The 19968-nt window shown below is 40.7% G+C and overlaps 1 protein-coding gene across 2 annotated transcripts in view; it reads right to left on the bottom strand.

Moving 5' to 3' along the window:
* Positions 1-19968, bottom strand: part of LOC149193987 (KH domain-containing protein At3g08620-like) — a 119309-nt gene that overhangs the window by 77904 nt on the left and 21437 nt on the right. For both annotated transcript variants that reach the window (XM_089404968.1, XM_089404967.1), the window contains exons 4-5: positions 4643-4759; positions 4418-4534 (exon numbers count right to left, since the gene is read on the bottom strand). In XM_089404968.1, coding sequence (XP_089261094.1) covers positions 4418-4534; positions 4643-4759 — 234 coding nt within the window. The remainder of the gene's footprint in view (positions 1-4417; positions 4535-4642; positions 4760-19968) is intronic.

Below are 19968 nucleotides of genomic sequence, written 5' to 3'. Positions count from 1 at the left end.
TATATAAGATGTTTAATATCATTTCTAGCGCTAAAATCACACATAACATTGAATCATGTCCTGAATAGTAAGTCCTGACTCCTGAGTCCCAACTCAGCCTCAAAATATCAACAAAAAATATGATAATGTATCTCATCATGTCATAATGTCATATACAATAAAATGAAAGTCTAATCCTATTGATTTCCTCTGCCCCTCTTGCGAGAAAATGCCACAGCTTTCCCTTTCCCTCTAGATGTAGACGTTGGTGCCCATGCTGGTGGAGATGGCAGTGGAGTCTGATGTGCTCTAGAAGCTGAAGAACTAGAAGTAGGAGCTATAGGAGGTAGACCACGTCCTCTACTGGTGGCAGTGGTAGCCCGGGCAGGCGGTGTCACCTCCTCCTCCTGTTCCTCCTCCTCCTCCTCCTCCTCCTGCTCCTGCTCCTCCTCCCCCTCCACTACATCCTGCACTAACCAATCATCAGCAGAATCCATGAGAGGCCTCTCGGCCTCAACCCTCCATGCAGCAGTGGTGTCAATCCCATCCAATGAGATGGCATCCACATCAGGTGTCCTCTCAAGTTGCCTCACCCACAATCGAAGATTGTAGTAGACGTAGACCATGTCATTAAGTCGTTGGGACTCCAACCTATACAAAGATCATGAAATAATAATTAATAATTATAAAAAAATATTGTTTAATGAATTCAAAAATTTATTTGGAAATTTGCAATATTTTAAATGTTTAAGTGTTAACCTGTTGCGCTTCTTGTTGTGTATTTTTTCAAATACACTCCAGTTGTGCTCACATCCTGAGGAGCTGCATGTTTGGCTGAGGATGCGAATGGCAAGCTTTTGCAGAAGGGGTACCCTGCCACCATACATTTTCAACCATGCATCTACAACAAAATTACAAATAAAATTTTAAATAAACATAAGAAAAAAATGGAATTTGAAGAGAATGAAATTTGAAACAAAGTTACAAACTAAAAAATACGTGGCATTTTAATCGTCCTATCAATGATAGCCATCTCAAAGCCAAATGTGCCACCTGCCATCCTATATGTCTCAATTTGTTTAGAGATCTCTATACGTTGTTCTGGAGATTACACCATCTTCTGGACACAAGATAAGAATCCATCCATGATCTTAGCATCAAAATCAAACCCACATGCATAAGAAAATGCAGGGTTCAGGAAAAGCCCAGCAACATGAATGGGACGATGGAGTGTGTTGTTCCATCGCTCATCAATCACTCCCCATAGAAGGAGTTGTTTCTGAAACCCATCATCTCCCTTATCATCATAGTAGGCCCGAATGGCTTCTTTGGCCCTGTCCATGGCTTCATACAAATAGCCCATTGCGGGCTTCTCACCATCAACCAACCGAAGAACCTTTACCAAAGGTTCAGTAATGGCGCACACCTCCTGCACTCTCGCCCAGAAGTCTTCCTGGTATGAAACTAGTCTGCATACGGCCTCTCCTTCTGGTTTGCGGCTTATTGGCAAAGCACGCCACTCCTCTAAAAGAAACATTCTCTTCACATCCCACATAGAAATCAAGAGGGATTGAAGAGATATGAAACTGGTGGCAAACCGTGTAATGGCGGGGCGCACCAACTCTTTGTTGTTGGTGAATCTTCTCATCAAGTTAAGCACAGATGTATGATTATATATAAATTTTGTAATGCTTTTTGATGAGTCAACAATATATTTGACAAAGGGAATTTTCCCTATGTCCTCTAACATCAAATCAATACAATGGGCAGCACAAGGTGTCCAAAATAAAGTGGGATGCCTGTCCATAAGCATCCTACCAACAGCAACATAATTTGCAGCATTGTCCGTTATGACTTGAACAACAAGTTGTTCACCCACCCCCAAAATAAACACATCCAACAAATCACATAAAGTTCTTGCATCTTTGATTTGTGCAGATGCATCAACAGATTTGATAAACATAGTCCCCTTGGGACAACTAACCAAGAAGTTTATAAGGGTTCTCCCCTTTTGGTCAGTCCAACCATCTGACATAACAGTGCATCCTGTTTGTGCCCATGATGCCCTAAAATCCTCCAATCTTTGGGTGCAATCACGCTTTTCATTTTGAAGAATCCGGCCTCTGAAATCATGATAAGAAGGGATTTTGTACCCCGAGCCAACACTGGCAATAGCATCAACAGTAGGTTGGAAAAATGGATTATTCCTTACAATGTTGAAAGGAATATCACTCCAGAGGAGAAATTTTGCCAGCAACTTGTCAGCTTGTTCTTTCTCAGTTCTTTTTAGCATTGAACCGATAGATGGCTATGAACCAGGTGTGGTTCGAGAAGCAAAAAATGATGATGCAGCTACCGGATTGGTTGATGCTGCAGTAGAACCAGTGCCACTTGGCCCACTTCCTTCAGCTGACCTTTTTAGTTGCCTTTTGAGTTCTTCTTTGGCCTCTCTATTCTGCTCTAAAGTTTCCAATGCTCTCATGGCTCTTTGGATAAGTTCAGAAGTTGTATTTGTACAAGGCTCCACATCATGTCCAGGGATTTTTGCAAGGTGAAACTTCAACCTGTACACCCCCCCAGACATCCCCTTTCCACACAACTTGCAACTCAAGTTTACTCTATCATTCGGAGCATCAAGTACACCATATTCCCAGAAAGGATCCAATTTCCTTGGCATGTTTGTTTTTGAACTTTGAAGTTGCAAACTTGAAGTCTTGAATGGTGTTTTGGTGCAGTTGTGAACCTATGGGAAAATAAGGATTAGGATTACAATTTAGCATTTACAAAATTACAAGTTACAAATTTACAAATTACAATTCAGTATTTTACTTTTTAATTTTTACATTGATGATTGTACAATGAAAATCCAAGTTACTCGTAACCCAACCTAAAACAACCATTGCAAAGTTCAAAGTTTCAAACACAAATTACCCAACCATTCCAAACCCAAGTTACCCAACCAAATGGCAAAAGCAATGGAAAAACATAAACAATGTTTCAAAAAAATGAAAACAAAAAAAAATGGTTCCCATAGTCACACCAAGTTACCCAACCCAAAACAATGAAGAAATACAAAAAAATCTTTAAAAACAATGAAAACAAAAGAAAAATGGTGCCCATACCGAGTTTCCCAACCAAAAACAATGAAAAACGTACAAAAACAATGTTTTTAAACAATGAAAACAAAAAAAAAATTAATCCACATACCATTTCTATGGAGAAACCGGTGGTCTCCTCTTGATTTCCTCCTCTGAGCACTTAGATTTGGCAAAAAACCCTCTTCAGCTTGGTCTCCAAGAGACCCTCCTCCCTCCGCGTGCGACTATCCAAATGAACGCATGAAAAAACCCAAAAAAACGTTATAAAACTATGCTGTCGTGACCCCCAGCGATTTTTTCAGTTTTTATCGCGATTTTTTCGTTTTTATCGCGATTTTTTCAGTAAAAATCAGCAAAAAAAAAAAAAAATCCGGCAATTTTTCGTTTAATTATCGCGATTTTATCGGCAGAGGGAAAAAATCGCGATTTTTTCATTTTATCGCGATTTTCACAACACTGCATTAAATTAAAATAAAAATATTTTCCTTGGGCACAGAACCCCATCACTTTGGGTACAAAGCCCACAACTCGGGTGCAAATCCTACACACTCATACTTTATAGACATCTCTCTCTCACAAGCCTAGCACCAAGGACATGTGAGAGTACCTCCCAATGCTACCCAATTTCAACATGCGTGATCCATCTTAATCCAGATCTATTAAGCAAAGAGAGATATCAAAAAACTTGAGGTGCAAACTTCAATGTTTTGACACCCTCAAAAACTACTTAATAAACAGTGAGGTTTACACCTCAAGTATTTTTATCTTTCTCATCATGTAATAATTCTGGAATTAGTATGGATCTATGCTAGTTTATTTATAATTGTTGTTTAAATAAGGTAAGATAAATTTTATTTTTATTTTAGCATTTACAGTAATTAAGAGAAATAGATGTCAGCTCTTTTTCCATTTTGTTAGTGTTACAAAGTTCCAAATGCACACGTTAGACACATCTCCCTCTACATGGGCTGCAGAGCACCTTGGCACTTTCAGCATAAGTACTGTTGCAATATAAACAGTTATAACGAACCACTTTACAAGTCAAAGTAACTTCATAAACCTCAGTTAAGATCTTAGGCTATATCAGAATCTTAGCCCAATACCTATGATGGATACTACTATGCAGATGTCGCATACGCTTTCTCCCAAGTGTTGTGCATAAAAAGAATACATATCTTATATAAGTGAAAAAATAAAGCCCAACAATGTTATAAGCACAAAACTAGAAGACAAATTTGGCACTAGAAACAAAAACATCTATACCAAGTCATTGAACTACATTGTGAATGTTTTCCAAGTATACAGCATATTATGCAAGATTATTAATTTTAAGTCTTTACCTTTGCAGTATCCTTGACTGAGCCACGTCCTCTAATATACACCCTACAATCAGTTGTTGCTTCAACTCGCTTGAGTGAATTGCCCCTAGGTCCTAGGAGACGTCCAACAAAATTGAACTGGAGCCATCAAACCAAAATGTCAAAAGTTACTTCAAAAAAAAGAAGGCAAAAGGAAATAAATTGATATCTTCAACAAGAGTAGCAAGCTCTGCAAATGAAATTTACATTGGGATAAATATCAACTGGGATATCTAAGCGCATGAGTTTCTTGATGACAGGGGAAATGGGAACTCCAGGTGCTCCATGCCAACCCATTGAACTTGCCTGAGAAATGCCCAGTCTCTGCAAAACAGACAAAAATATTGCAGCGTTGACTGTCTATGAGATTTGCGAATTTTAAACGTTACAAAACTTTTTGATAACCTCTATATCACCAAAAAGAAGAATCAAAAATAAAAATAAAAATAAACTTGTCTCTCAATCATAAAAAAATTCTTCTGCACGCTGAAGAGGAATGTTATTATATTTACTGAAGCTCTCAAAGAAAATATTTTTTACATTATGGAAAAAATAGTGAAATGATCATTTGAGCAAAAGGCAGAATAGACAATAGTAGTCTTTTATGTTGCAGAATCACATTGAGGAAGCAGACATCAACAAGAGTACAGAATACAGTAGTGTACAGAATGTTAAAGATACAATAACCATATGTCTGCAAGAAGATTTGCAGAAGAAAATTTAAGCATCCTGAAAGAAATCAGAATATACTCTCAAACATCACCTTATGTAAACTTCAAATATTCTTCAAGCACTTACTTAGGGTCTAAATAGTTGAAAAAACAGAAATAAGAATTACCAAAAAATGTAATCAACCAAATGAATCCCAAGCATACTCAAAGAAGACAGTAGAAACCAAGCTTCAACATATAGCAAGAAAAAAGGCTTCAAAGCAAGAAAAAAAACCTCCTAATACCGGCAGAAAAGGGGCTTGATTTTGTCCAGAAACAATCCTCCAAACCAAAGCATAAGACAAAAGGTACTTTAAAGAACCATTCTCATCTTCCAACCACAAATGGTTGAGAAAAGATTTTTTTTAATTCAAGACAAATGTTCTTGTGGACTAATTAATTTTTCGTATTTCTTCACTTGAAAGCAAAATTTAGCAAAGGAAATGCAATGGCAGATTTCCTGAAGAGAATGAAAAGCCGCACTAATAAAGGTCACAACAAGCAAAAACCAAAAGATAAAAATATGTTGAATATCCCTTTGTGTTAAATCCAGAAATGATTACAGCAAGAAGACGTGAGATGGGTGCAGCTGGAAATCACGCCTCCCTTTATTTCAAACATAAACGCATTACAATGATGCGCAGATTATCCTTTCTGATTTGAGACAAACACTGATGCTCATAGGATCATCAATCTGGCTGGCAAAGACAGAGAACCACAGCAGTTAATAACTGTAGTAGAAAATCACCCTTGCTTGCACAAAACAAGCTTACTGGCAGCATGAAACAAGAAGATGAACGCCTGACAATGAGCCAATAAAAACTAGAGCAGAGCCTGCTCCAAGATATCTCCCTGTACTGCTGCACAAATCCATGCTAAACTGTAAACAATGTTACTACGATAAAAAGTGTGTTACCAAGAAAAATGGGTGACCCTATAGGAGAAATTTTTTCTCACATTCTTCGCATCAAGCCGGCCAGCCATGCAGCCCTTGACAGCCACCACTAGCTGACGACATGCCATTATATCTCCACCACCTGCATCAGTTATATACTTTCTCACCCATCCGACAAGGGCACATGGATGAAGGTGGGCTTCCGATCAAAAAGTACTTTATTCATTTTGCAATCGGTTGCTTATGCTTGTTTGTATTTGGCATTTGATATGGATTATGGGGTGACCTAGAAGGAGGGGTTTTGACTGTGATCTTGTTCCCTCACCTTAAATAGGAGGTTAATCTTTGATCCTAGTCCAGTGGGACCTCCCCTAATGGCCCAATGGGTATAGGAGGGGCACTAATCGAGAAGCCTTGATTGAGATAGCGTGTTACATATATCCCTATTCCATACTTAACATTTTCCATCTTACATTACAAGCCCAACATTCCACCTACATTCTTTGGGTTCAACTGACCATTGGCTCATTAGGATTTGGCACCCATACATCCACATACCTAGGTAGGGCCCGAAACTTTGCCCTAGGAGGTTGATGCGGCTAAAAGAAAAGGAAAAAGCATATTATGGCCACAAAACAAAATAAAAAAGAATATCAAAATGCAAAAGATGGTCGGCAACATGTGGGCAAAAGCCTAACATGAGCTCTACTTCATTAAACATCATAAAAGAAACCCTTGCATGTCCTGACCCTGATGAGAAATGAAATGATTCATCCTTAAGGGGTAATACAACAACTATACATCATTCAAAGCAAGCTATAACCTTTTGAGCTACGAGCAGTAATACAAAGCAAAATCAAGCAAATGTAAAAGGCGCACAAGATGGGTGGAAAAACAAAGGCCGAGATGGTAACTCATGCATCCACAATTGCTCCCTCCTCACATCTATACGCTTAGGATGTGAATCCCCATCATGTTGGTCCCTTTGACAATGGCACTTTGGCCATGAAGTCTTCTCCCCTCCAAACCATCATTATTCACTAACACCTATCAATTGAAGGATGAACTGAGGAAATGTTACTTCCCCTCGAGGCCTAGAAACAACTAATAGGGTTGTCCTTTAGCCACTCCTACTTAGGGAGGAAACACCATTGCGAGTTCAAGGCCCAACTCTGGAAGGGAAGCCTTATTTGAAGTATTAATTAGCCCTTTACATTCAAGTTTGGTTTACTTAGATGCAAAAATGATCATTGTCCCTAATGAATGGTTGTTTTCACTAGACTTTATGTTGTAATTGTTAAGTGGTTCAACAACCCATGCCCTGGGCACCTACCCACATGTACCCAAGCCCCAAAGAAGTATATTGGCACCCACAGGTGAAGCATTGACAGAGTTGGGTCTTCAAGCAGTAGCAACACATCATACCTACCCCTGGGCAGTGGGCACCTTCTGCACCCAAGACATTATGCCACTTTGCGCTACATTTGACGATTCTTCAGGATGATACCCCTGGACCAACATGCCCCCGGGCTAGCCTTAGCACCTTCTGAAGGGTGCAATTGATTCAGGACCCAGATAAGGATGTTCTCACCTTCAAAGACTTGGGAAGGATAGTAGCACCTAGAAATCCCTCAACACTAGAGCAGAGATGGACATTTTGAGCAGTTGGAGACTCAGGAGACAACCTTCTGGTACCCCAAGTGGATTCCGGGGACCACAGAGGGATATTGACACAAATTTGAAGACCAACCCTCAAATGATGATTTTTAGAGGCTTCTACACCACACTTGGCACTCAAAAGCCTCAACACTTGCCACTCAGGGCTTATTTTATGGATGACATCAGCCTTATGAGGCCTCATGGATCACATGTGTGGGCTTTCATTTGATTTTATGTCTAAGCTAGTTGGCTTGGCTTGTAACCCAAGGTTCTATTGTGATTTTACTTGTCTTTTAAGGGCTCTTAGGCTAATTAGAAACTTATCCTCCTCATATAAATAGAGGAGAGGACTATTTCATTTCTCATCATCATCACTCGTGAATATAGCCTCTTTAGTTGAGAATTTCAGCCTCTTGTACCTATTGGAGAGATGTGATCTATGGGGCATATTTTGTCTTGGAGGTTGGCTTGTAACCCAAGGTTCTATTGTGATTTGACTTGTCTTTTAGGATCTCTTAGGCTAAATAGAAACATATCCTCATATAAATAGAGGAGAGGACTATTTCATTTCTCATCATCATCACTTGTGAATCCGGCCTCTCTATTTGAGAATTTCAACCTCTTGTACCTATTGGAGAGATGTGATATATGGGGCATATTTTGTCTTGGAGGTTGGCTTGTAACGCAAGGTTCTATTGTGATTTTACTTTTATTTTAGGGGCTCTTAGGCTAATTAGAAACTTATCCTCCTCATATAAATAGGAGTGGACTATTTCTTTTCTCATCATCGTCACGTGTGCATCCGGCCTCTCAACTTGAGAATTTCAGCCTCTTGTACCTATTGGAGAGATGTGATCTATGAGGCATTTTTGTCTTGGAGTTATATTCTTGCCTTTGGAGAGGTTGCCTTGGATCAATGATTGGATTGTACATGCATATTGTCTTGTAAGTGCCTTTTATATTGAAAAATTCTGATTTCATGTCTGATGTATGGAATATATTGGCGATCTCGGTTAAGTACTGTGCCATAATTTTATTGAATATCAATTTTATGGAAGCTAGGTCATATTATTGAATGTATTACTCATTGTATGATATGTGAATAGCAATCCTCTTGGTGATCCCTAGTGAATTTTGATCCCTCACAAAGTAAATAGTTAGGGTTTTGATGCTAGGGCATCAAAAAATCCTTACTCCTTTGCAAGTTTTAGCCAACCTAAATAATCCATAGACTCCATCAACCCTAGGACTAGGCAATGGCCATCCATCGTTGGTGATCAAGTCAATTTCTATCCATAAATTTTAACTTTCTCTTTCTTACCTATTTCGGCCCTCTTAAGGCCAAGCGGTCAACTAGGGCTTAGTGTGAATTGACTAGGAAGGGAGATTTTTGGTCTTGGAAAGTCTAAACATCAAGGGTTGTAGTGGTTTCCTCAAAATCATTCCCTTGGTGGGCATTCATTCCAATTTCATCCATAATTTCTCTTGCCCTAGTTGTTTGCCCTAGGGTAAAACCCTAGTTTGGTTATAGCTTCAACTTGAGGGCTTCTTGAGGGTTTCATGTGCCATAACCTTGTTGAAACACATTGTGGGAAACCCTTTCTTGACACTTTGACCTTGACCTATCCCAACTCACAACATATCAATAAAACCCTAGGTCTCTTGTTGCCCCAATTTGGCCTAAGGAAAGTGAATTGCTTCCTCTTCATAGTTGGAGCCTAGTACCTAAATTATATCTTTCCCTTAAAAGCCTTTAAGTCACCTCATACCTTTAAAACCTAGAATATCTATTGTAGGTGACCTTATACTAGGACTCCTCCCATTGATGAAAATCCCTAAAGAGCACGGGGTACTAGCTGTGGTGACAGTGGGCTACTACCTTATTGTTGTCACTTGGTCTAGTGATAGCCTTGCAGGGTACCCCTCTTAAAGGCCTGCTAGATTTTGCCGCAACAAAGTGCACACCTAATTGGATTGTCACTTAAACCAAGTTTAAGAGCATTGGATTGCTAACCAAATTCCCTTGGGATTGCTACCCCAAAACCTGCAAGCTTCCACCCTTCAAGAAGACCCCAAAATGTTGCAAAAGAATAATCAATGTACAGGTGCCCTCTTTTTATGGCTTTTATATCACTTTGAAATCCTAGCCTCACCCCTTGTTATTAAGCCTCATGTTATAAATTCAGTTGTGTGTTTTGGGATCTAGGCCCTCCCCAACTTATAACAACACATGAGCCATCAAATAATATTGCTAACATAGATGAAATTTATTTGCTATCATAAATGAAAAAATCAATGATTATTACGAAAACTTCAAAATCATGATTTTTTCACAATTGCAACTTAAAAATGAAAAATCATTTTGCAAAAGTTGGGTTTTTCCTCAAAATTGTGTCATGACCAGTAAAAAGCACCATCCAATAAAAAAGTTCCTATAAAGGACCAAAATTAGAATTTTGGTGAATAATTGTCTTTTCAAGTATTAAAGATTGATATTGAAGGTATTTATCATCAATCCTGGAATGGCCAAACAATTTGTTGACTTGCACCTTAGCCAATAAAGAATTTGAATTGTAGGAATGTGAATTCATAAGTTAGACTTCAGTTGTGATGAGTTTATTTCTAGTTCACTGGAATGGTCATCAATAGATTGCACGCGTAGTGTTAGAGCTTCAATTCGTTGGAGTCTTCTTTAGTTAGACCACAAGATGAGGTGGCAGAGACAAGTCCAGTTAGGACGAGTTAAGACTACAGAGACAAGTTTAGTTAGGACGAGTTAAGACTTCAGAGACAAGTGAAGAGAGGACGAGTTAAGTCCTTAGTTAATGTTAGTTTTTGTAGAATCAGATGTGTTCTAGCCTTGAAATTTTGTGGAGAGGCTAGAATACATGAGATCTCCAAAACCCATACATCGTTTCTGGAAATTTTGCCTAGAAGTGACTTAATTAGATTATTAACCGATTTTTTAATGTTTCCTAAGTCTAAACTTAGGAAAACTGGTTAATTAATCAATATTAATTAAGTTAAGGCAAGAATCATCTAGAAACACACACAGATCGGCTCAAGTTAATCCTAGCCATCGATTGCGATCTAATCTTGGTCATTGAAGTCTCAACAAAGGATTATAAGAAGAAGTCGATGGGCACTTGGAGAAATAACTCAAGAGGTTTGATTTCATGAGCAGATCGATTTCCAGAGTAGCAGCAGTCAATTTCCAGAGAGAGAGCTAGTGAGATCAAAGCAGTGAGAGAGGGGTAGAGACAATGAAGCAGGAGGAAGGAGAGGCAAGAGAGCCACAAAGAGGCTGACACTAGGGCAGTGCAGTAGCCTTTAGAGGCAAAGTCGATTTGCTAGGAGAGATTGACGTTTTCAGTACTAGAGGCCGAGAAGGAGTCCCAGAGTGTCGAAGAAGAGTCTTTCTGCCATTTGGTCAACAGAAGGCGGAACAACTTCATCATAGTCAGTGCAAGGCTAGACGTCCAACCAACTATGCAGAGCAGCGCAAAGGCTGACGCAGTGCCTTAGAAGGTCGAAATTCTAAAGGCAGGTTGTGCCGGGAGATTGCCCGTGGGGTGAGGAAAATTCCTCTCCAAATTTTTGCTAGTATTTCTCTGCAGGATTGCCAGTATTCGACATCCAGATTGTACTCAAATTATTTCACTGCTGCTTAATAATAAAACCCTCAATTGTTGCACCTGTTTTCCCAAGTTGGGTTTTTCCAGGGACTTTGTCCAAAAATAATTGTGTTATTTTATGTGTGTGTGCTAGCATTTCTTCCAACGTTTATTCTTCCGCAATTTTATTTGTGTAGGTTGCAGTGTGAGTTGTTCAGTATTTGTTGCAGGAAACAGTAAATAAATTGTTAAATTTAATTAACAATTAGGAGGATAATTTCCAGTTGCTGCCATATGATTTGGGTTCCCGAATTTTCACATGGTATCAGAGCACAGATGATCAATCGAAGTCAGTAGGGAAGGAAGAGGGAGTTTCGTTGTTCATTGAGGAGCAGCAGTTCGAAACCCCAGAGGCAGCATAGTCACCTTGGCCAAGAGGTCGAATTCTTGAGGAGAAATCGATTTTTTTGAGAAAGGGACAGAAAAATTCGATCTTTCCAAATCGAGGGTTTCCAGAGGCAGAGGGAGCAACCAGTATTATTCGCAGAGTAGATGTCTAGCTGGACGCCGCAATTTTGCAGTAGTTGTTAGAGCCAAACTAGCATCGAGAAGAAGAAGAGCACGCGTTGAGAGGGAAAATTTTCCTCAGGGAACTTCTAGTCTCAAGAAGTTCAAATTCCCTTACAGATCAGCATTGGCCAAGTAGCAGTAGCAGTCGAGTAACAACAGCGGTGGCCGAGTAGCAGCAGCGACCGAGTAACAGCAGCGGCCGAGTAGCAGCAGCAGTCGAGTAGCAGCAGCGACCCAGTAGCAACAGCGACCCAGTAGCAGCAGCGGCTGAGTAGTAGCAGCAGCGACCGAGTAGTAGCAGCAATCGAGTAGCAGCGACGGCCGAGTAACAGCCACTGAGCAACGACCGAGTAGCAGCAACTAAGCAGAAAGGGAAGAGGAGATTTTCGACATTTGTTGAGATGGCCACAGATGGGAAAGATCCATAGAAGAGCAGCAAATCAGATCCAGTTGCTGCAGATTTCTCACATGGATCAATATCCTTGCTACGGGAGCCCAACAGAATTAGTAGCAAGAGGATCACAGTGTCAGCAGGTGCAGTCAGTCATTTTGATGACAGTTGCATAGCTAGTTGTAGTCAATACCTAGGAGATAGTTGCAGAACTAGTTGTAGTGACACAAGTAGTGTGAATTCCAGCCAGGAGATTCCCAGTGCAGAGCTATGCAATCTAGTTTCTAGCGCAGGAGGACAGTGAGAGTTGCCAGGAGGGAGCAAAGAGATTTCCCATAAGGAGATCGAGACTTAGAGGGAGTCTAGTTTCAGAGGGAGCAGTGTTATGGAATATAGTACTTCAAGATCTCGGGATATCAGACTCATTATTGCAATAGTTGTAGTAGCACCGCAAAAGCATCAGCAGAGCAGTAACAACAGCAATATGAGTAGATCAAATTTCGTGATGATGGCAGCGATACTTCCAGGAGTGAGGTGGGGTGACTTGGTGTTGTAGCCCCAGAGCATTATAGATGGGTAGGATGCTTGAGGAGGTCCACCTCTTGGATCATAACCTTGTTATGGGGGTCCACAGTTTTCAGTAGCAGGATGGATCAGTGGCAGTAGATGCAAACAGATGCCAGAGTGACATATGCAGAGTCTAGTTGCAATTAGATGCTAGGGAGCGCAGTGCAGAGTTGGCACAGTTCAGAGTTAGCAACATTGCAGATTCTTCAATAACAGCGCAAATACTAGCAGCAGTCAGAGACTCAGGTGACAAATGCGTTATATTGATCATAGCTAATTTAGTATTTTGGATGCTTTTCAATTACAGATGTTGCAGTTGCAGCAACAACAGATGAGAGGGAGTTGCAATGCAGATGCAATGTTGGCAGCAATTCAGCGGGATCAACAACAGCACAGATGTAGCGTATATCAAAGTTGCGCAGTGGTTGGTGGGCAGTATGGCCAAACATCAACAGCATGACAAGAGATGATGCAGAGACTGAGTATTGCTACAAGGAGTGCAGTAGCACTAGAACACATTCCTCGCTAAGAGGGAGTGTTAGTTTTTGTACCATTGGATGTGTTCCAACCTTGAATTTTTGTGGAGAGGCTAGAATACATGAGATCTCCAAAACTCAGAAATCGTTTTTGGAAATTCCACCTAGAAGTGACTTAATTAGATTATTAACCAATTTTTTAATGTTTCCTAAGTCTAGACTTAGGAAAACTGGTTAATTAATCAGTATTAATTAAGTCAAGGCGAAAATCATCTAGAAACTCACACGGATCGACTTCAAGTTAATCCTAGCCATTGTTTAAGATCTATTCTTGGTCGTTGAAGTCTCAACAGAGGATTATAAGAAGAAGTCGATGGGCACTTGGAGAAATAACTCGAGAGGTCCGATTTCATGAGCAAGTCGATTTCCAAAGTAGCAATAGTCAGTTGCAGGATAGAGCTAGTGAGATCGAAGCAGTGAGAAAGGGGCAGAGACAATGAAGTCGGAGGAAGGTTTCCAGATCCAGTGAGTGCATTTGCAGAGAGGCAAGAGAGCCACAGAGAGGCTGACGTTGGGGCAGCACAGTAGCCTTCAGAGGCAAAGTCGATTTGCTAGGAGAGATTAACGTTTTCAGTTCCAGAGGCCAAGAAGGAGTCCCAGAAGGTCGGAGAAGCGTCTTTCTGGTCAGCAGAAGGCAGAACGACTTCATCAGAGTCCAGTCCGATGCTAGACCTCCAGCCTGCTACGCAGAGCAGCACAGAGGCTAACGCAGTACCTCAAAAGGCCGAAATTCTAAAGGCACACTGTGCCAGGAGATTGCCTGTGGGGTGAGGAAAATTCCTCTCCATATTTTTGCCAGTATTTCTCTACAGGATTTCCAGTATTCGACATCTAGATTGTACTCAGATTATTCCACTGTTGCTTAATAATAAAACCCTCAGTTGTTGCACCGATTTTCCCAAGTTGGGTTTTTCCGAGGACTTTTGTCCAAAAATAACTGTGTTATTTTATGTGTGTGCTAGCATTTCTTCCAGCATTTATTCTTTTGTAATTTTATTTGTGTATGTTGCAGTGTGAGTTGTTCAGTATTTGCTGTAGGAAACAGTAAATAAATTGTTAAATTTAATTAACAATTAGGAGGATAATTTCCATTTTCTGCAATAGGATTCAGGTTCCCAAATTTTCACAGTTAACTCGGTTCACAACTAGAGGAAATCAAGGAGAAACTCGAGCTAGTCCAAGTGTCACTAAGACTTGCTCCAATTAATTGGCAAGAGAAGGACGACGGAACAAAGATTGATGATTCTTTGTTGATGGTATAGTGCATTGGTTGAGGAGCAAAGATCAAGAATTCGAGGAGCAAGCTGAAACTAGTTTCAATAGGAAACAATTATGTGACAGCCGAGATCAAGAGGCAGGGCCGAGAGAAATTTCTCAAGGCTAAGAGCAATGACAAGCTGAGATTAGTGAGAAGAAAGCCAAGAGTTTTCTCAAAGGTTTATTGTTGGTTGCAGTAGCAGCGCATTGAATTGTAAAAGATTTATTTGCTCAAAGAACAATCAATAAGAAGACCACAACAAAGAAAAAAAGTTTTCCCATTTGGGTTTCCTGGGTAAAACACTAGTGTCAAATTTGTGTGCTTGCATGTGTTTTTATTTCAAGTATATTTCGTTGCATGTTAAATGTTAAGGAACTTTGTATCTTGGTGAAAGCAAACTTGGTTTCAATTTTTAGTTGCCTTGACTTTTCAGTAAATTCATCGAAGTAGTTGCAGAGTTTCAAGAAAATTAACATGGTATCAGAGTCACACTCTGTATAAAAACCAACACCAGGATTGTTCGGTCAGTGATGAGTGCAGTTCAATCGGTAGGCTTGCGCTAGAGTTTGAAGAGCAATATTTGGATAGCAGTATGTCGTTCCAAGGACTAAGGGAAAATCATTGTTTAGAGGGAGCCTCTAATTTTTGCTCATGGAGGGAGCAGATTTCAGTGGTGTTGGAAGATAATGGGGTGCTAGAATTTGCGAAGAACCCACAAACTACACCTACAGATGCTCAACAATTGATCCAACATAACAAGAATGACACCAAGGCCAGGAGGATCATTCTTGAGGGGGTCAAAGACCACATTATCCCTCATCTCCATGGGAAGACGACAACAAACGATATGTGGACAGCCATCTTGGCTTTGTATCAGGGATCTAGTGATGCCAAGAAGCTTGCCTTGAAGGACAAGCTAAGAAATATCTAGATGAGTAAAGGAGAGCCCATCATTACAACCCAAGTTCAGGATGAGCTAGCTGGAGTGGGCGAGACTGTAGCAGACAAAGACCTTGTGAGTCTTGTGCTATTGGGACTTCATAAGTCTTGGGAAAATTTCCAGGATGCAATCAGTGGCAGAGAGAATCTTCCCAACTGGGAAAGGTTGTGGGGAGACTGCATCCAAGAAGAAATCTAGAGGGGGGCGAGAGCTAGAATTTCAGTGAAAACAGAGGACGAGGAGAACTTTGCCTTAGTAGGCAAAGGGAGCAAGGCCAAGGGAAAAAAGAGCCAAGGCAAGGCCAAGTCCAATCAGAAGGGCGAGAAGAAGAAGAAATATCTGAGCAAGATCAAATGCTTCTCTTGCCACCAGTTCGAACACTATGCCACTAAGTGTCCTAACTGGAAGAAGGGGTCTAATAAGGATCATGTGGCAACATCAACCGAGGTAGATGATTTTACTTCTCAGTTCAAGAAGGATTTCTCATTGATAGCTTGCATGGCAAGCTTAGTGGGCAACAACGTGTGGTACATTGATTCTGGAGCATCCTTTCACATGACCGAGAACAAGGAATATTTCAACCAGTTGAAGGAGAAGGACATGCAGTTTCACATTGAGCTAGGAGATGATGGCAGGTACTTGACCAAGGGCATGGGTATTGTCAATTTTGAGAGGGAGTCTGGTAACCCTCTCCATCTCAAGGATGTCCTCTATGTTCCAGGCCTTAAAAAGAACCTTGTTTTTGTTTCCACCCTAGAGGACAAGGGTTATGATGTCATTTTTAGCAAAGGAAAGGCCTATCTCAAGCACTTAGAATCTGGAGCCATGAAGCAAATTGGTGTGAGGGTGAAGAACCTTTACAAGTTGCAGGTTGAGACAGACACAACCTTGAGCAGCAAGGCAGGGCATGAGCATGGCGAAGATGTGGGGGAGCTTCGGCACAAACGCATGGGGCACTGAAGATCCTTCAACAAATAGCCACAGGGCTACCACAATGCAGTATTGACTATCATGAAGTGTGCAACAGCTGCACACTTGGAAAGTATGCCAAGTCATCTTTTCAAGGCCAAGACAACAGAGCCAAAGAAATTTTAGAGCTGGTACATTTAGACATATGTGGGCCCTTCTCTTCTCCATCCCTCATGAGACACAGGTACTATGTCACTTTCATAGATGACTATTCTCGGAAAACATGGATCTTCTTTATGAAGAAGGAGGAGGTCTTCTCCAAGTTCATGGAGTTTAAGGCCTTGGTAGAAAACCAAACTGGGAAGAAGATCAAAGCATTGAGGAGTGACAATGGCGGGAATATGTCTCCAATGCTTTCAGGGACGTGTGTGCCAAGGAGGGCATTAGGAGAGAGCTTACAACACCCCATAACCCTCAGTAGAATGGGGTGGCTGAGAGGAAGAACCACAGCATAGTTGGAGCAGCCAAGGCCATGTTGCATGACTAGGGGTTGCCCATGTTCTTGTGGGCAGAGGCATGCAACACTGTAGTATTTCTGCAGAACAAGAGTCCACACAAGCAGATTTGATTCGAATTGGATCATTATATTGTTTGTCATCCATCTCAATGCATTTGGAGTGGAAAAAGTGGAGGAATCAACTCACGGGAACGTTTTTACCGTCAGGACCCAATTTGGCGAAACGGGGTCTGAAACCTTTCGAAAGCATTTTGAGGCATCAAATGACGTTTTTGGGGGTAAAACGTTGTCGCTTAGGCACAACACTTTTTCATGTTATTCTACACAGAGAGAGCTTTCCAACGACACAAGAATCACGTCAATCGGAGTCTGTATGCAAAAGTTATGCCACTCATAAGTTGACCTTCCTGTTTTCACACCTATAGTTCGGGAGGATGTCGCGTCAGCCCCCATTATTCATGGAAAAGGGGCTAGCCACGTGTTTGTGATGTAAAAGACTTTAGAAGAGTCTATTTTGTAACTCTAGTTAAAAGTTGATTTAATCAAACTTAACCACTAGTAGGCTATCGTGTTGAAGAATCTAGGGCAATTTGGTGTAGGTTGATTCTTCATGAAAAGATAACAATTTGTGAAGTCTTTTGCCAATTTGTCTTCATTAGCTTAATCTTCTTCTTTGCTTATTAATGCATGTGTGTGTGCTTCATCAAACTGCTATCAAAACATAAAGCAAGAACACAAGATGTTGGCTCTCTGTCAGGGCCAAAACTTCTCTTCTCTTGAGAGGAAAACTATTTGGTAAGTTTTCTCTTATTGAAGCTTCTTTCTTGATTAATGCCAAACCCCAGACCCTTGACTAGAAGATCCTCCAAGCACAAGTCAAGTCCTCCCTTTTCTCTGCACTATGTCTTCCCCGCACTTTGTTCACCTTCTTCCGGCACTTCGTTCTTCCTTCCACAGTTAGTAGATATTCTAGAAGAGATACTTTTACTTAGTGATATCCTTCACCTAAGGATACTCATTCCTTCTCTTGATCATTTGAGTTCCTTCTTGATGTATGGTGGTAGGCTTAGTGTGATAGCACTGCAACCCTAATACTCGCACGTGTGAGAGTTCTTGTTGATGTTCTATGGTTCCTTTTTCCTTCGCTTGAGGTCCTTCCTTCTTCGCTTGTATAGGAGGCCTAGTAGGCCTAGTTTGAAGCCCAAACGATGATAGATGAGCAACTTTAATGTTGTTGTTGTAGTGACTGCAGTCAACCCTTCTATTCCTCGCACGTGTGGCTGCAATTCACCCTAAAACAATCCTTTATACTTCGGTTATATTTCCTCCTTCGCTGCTCTAGAGGCTCCCTTAAACTCGACTTTTCCACCTTTTATTTGACTGCACTTGCTCGTTGATTTCAGAGATGATCTTCGTTATCTTTAGAGGAGTGGACAGCCTCTATATATAGAGGATTGTCCCTCCTTTAGGCCGACTTGCTGCTTTGAGGCCGACTTGACTTTCTTTGCTGCGATAGGTGCTTTTAATGGTGCCATTGCTTCTTTTGATGGTGTCTTTGCTAGGAGGAGACTTGACTTTTCTTGGAGGTGTCTTCTTTGACTTTTATACATAAATATACATAATGTAACATACCCTTAAGGTCTTCAACATAATTCTTTTGACTCTTCGATTCACCCATAGCACTTTGTCATGTGCTAGACCTATTTCAATGAGCAAGAAACTCATTGACATATATTACAAAAATAATATTTCTTTTCTTGAATAAATACAAATATCAAAAGTACATTTATGAAGACCAAACCTAGTTACATTTCCTTCAACACTCCCTCTTAACTAGGGAGATATTCATACAACATTACAAGGTGTTTGGCTATGTTTCAATCTCGAAGCATTCACATAAGAGAAACCGTATTTGCAATCCATCTGCTATAGCATCACATCAATCAGCATTATCATAGTGCAAGGCCTTGACTAACAGTTCCATCTCTTCATGAGATCATGAGCTACAATGCTAGCGAGACCAATGATTTATAGACACCTTAGTCATTGTCTCTCAAGGTACATACCCACCCGGGTGTTCACTGAGTATGACCTTCTAGGACTATTCTTGTCTTGGGTTCCCAGCCCTCAAAGAATATCGTTCCTCTTGCCTACTCTTGTCTTGGATGCCCTACACATCCTCAAAGAGTATCGGATGCCAGATGATTACCCAATCCTCCCATTCTTTCTTCCCAAGTGAAGACAAGAATGTTGTGTCTATCTTGTGTCTACATTTCCATTCATGGCCTTCATCTAGACTTACGGTTGTTAGTCCTGGTCTAGTGCATGATACATGAGATGGAAAAACACAATTGTCACTCCTTTGTAATCAGGGGTGATCCAAAACTCCCTCTTGATCAGGGACCAGTCAGAGCTCCCTCTTAACTAGGGACTCTTTCATTCATCAGCAACTTCTTCTTCATGGGTCCTTCAGCTGCTTGATCTCCTTCCTTTCTTTGATGTCATGAAGTCTTTGTTCAAACTTCTTCTAGGTAGGGCACCATCCATCAATCACTTTCCTTCCTGGTTTGTCATGTCATTGCTTTTCTTTCACTGGATGGCTTCTTCGTCACGACATCTTTGTAGAGTAGAATCAGTTATCTGCATCTTTCATATCTTCAAGGCCTTCATAGGTGTCAAGGGTCCTTCCTTCCTTTGTCAGAGTTGTCCTGCCTTCTTTCGAGAGATATCTTCAAAGTATCTTGTTAGATAGTGATTCTCAGTGATCATGGTGTTCTTTACATGCTTGATCTCTTTCTTCATTTGCTTCTTTTTGGATAAATTGGTCAACCATCTTATGCTCCTTGAGAGCACTTCTTCATTGCTTGCTTCCTGGACTAGTCAGCATTTCTTCTTGCTTCTTAGTCAGCAATCTTATACTCCTTATGTGAGCATATCCTTATGTTGACCTTTACTACATTGCAGTAC

Source organism: Pinus tabuliformis, chromosome 2_2, assembly GCF_031772625.1.
Source record: "Pinus tabuliformis cultivar Carrire ecotype Pingquan chromosome 2_2, CPIR1, whole genome shotgun sequence".
Lineage (NCBI taxonomy): Eukaryota > Viridiplantae > Streptophyta > Pinopsida > Pinales > Pinaceae > Pinus > Pinus tabuliformis.
The sequence above is the reverse complement of the archived record's forward strand: the minus strand, read 5'-3'. Positions and strand labels throughout refer to the sequence as shown.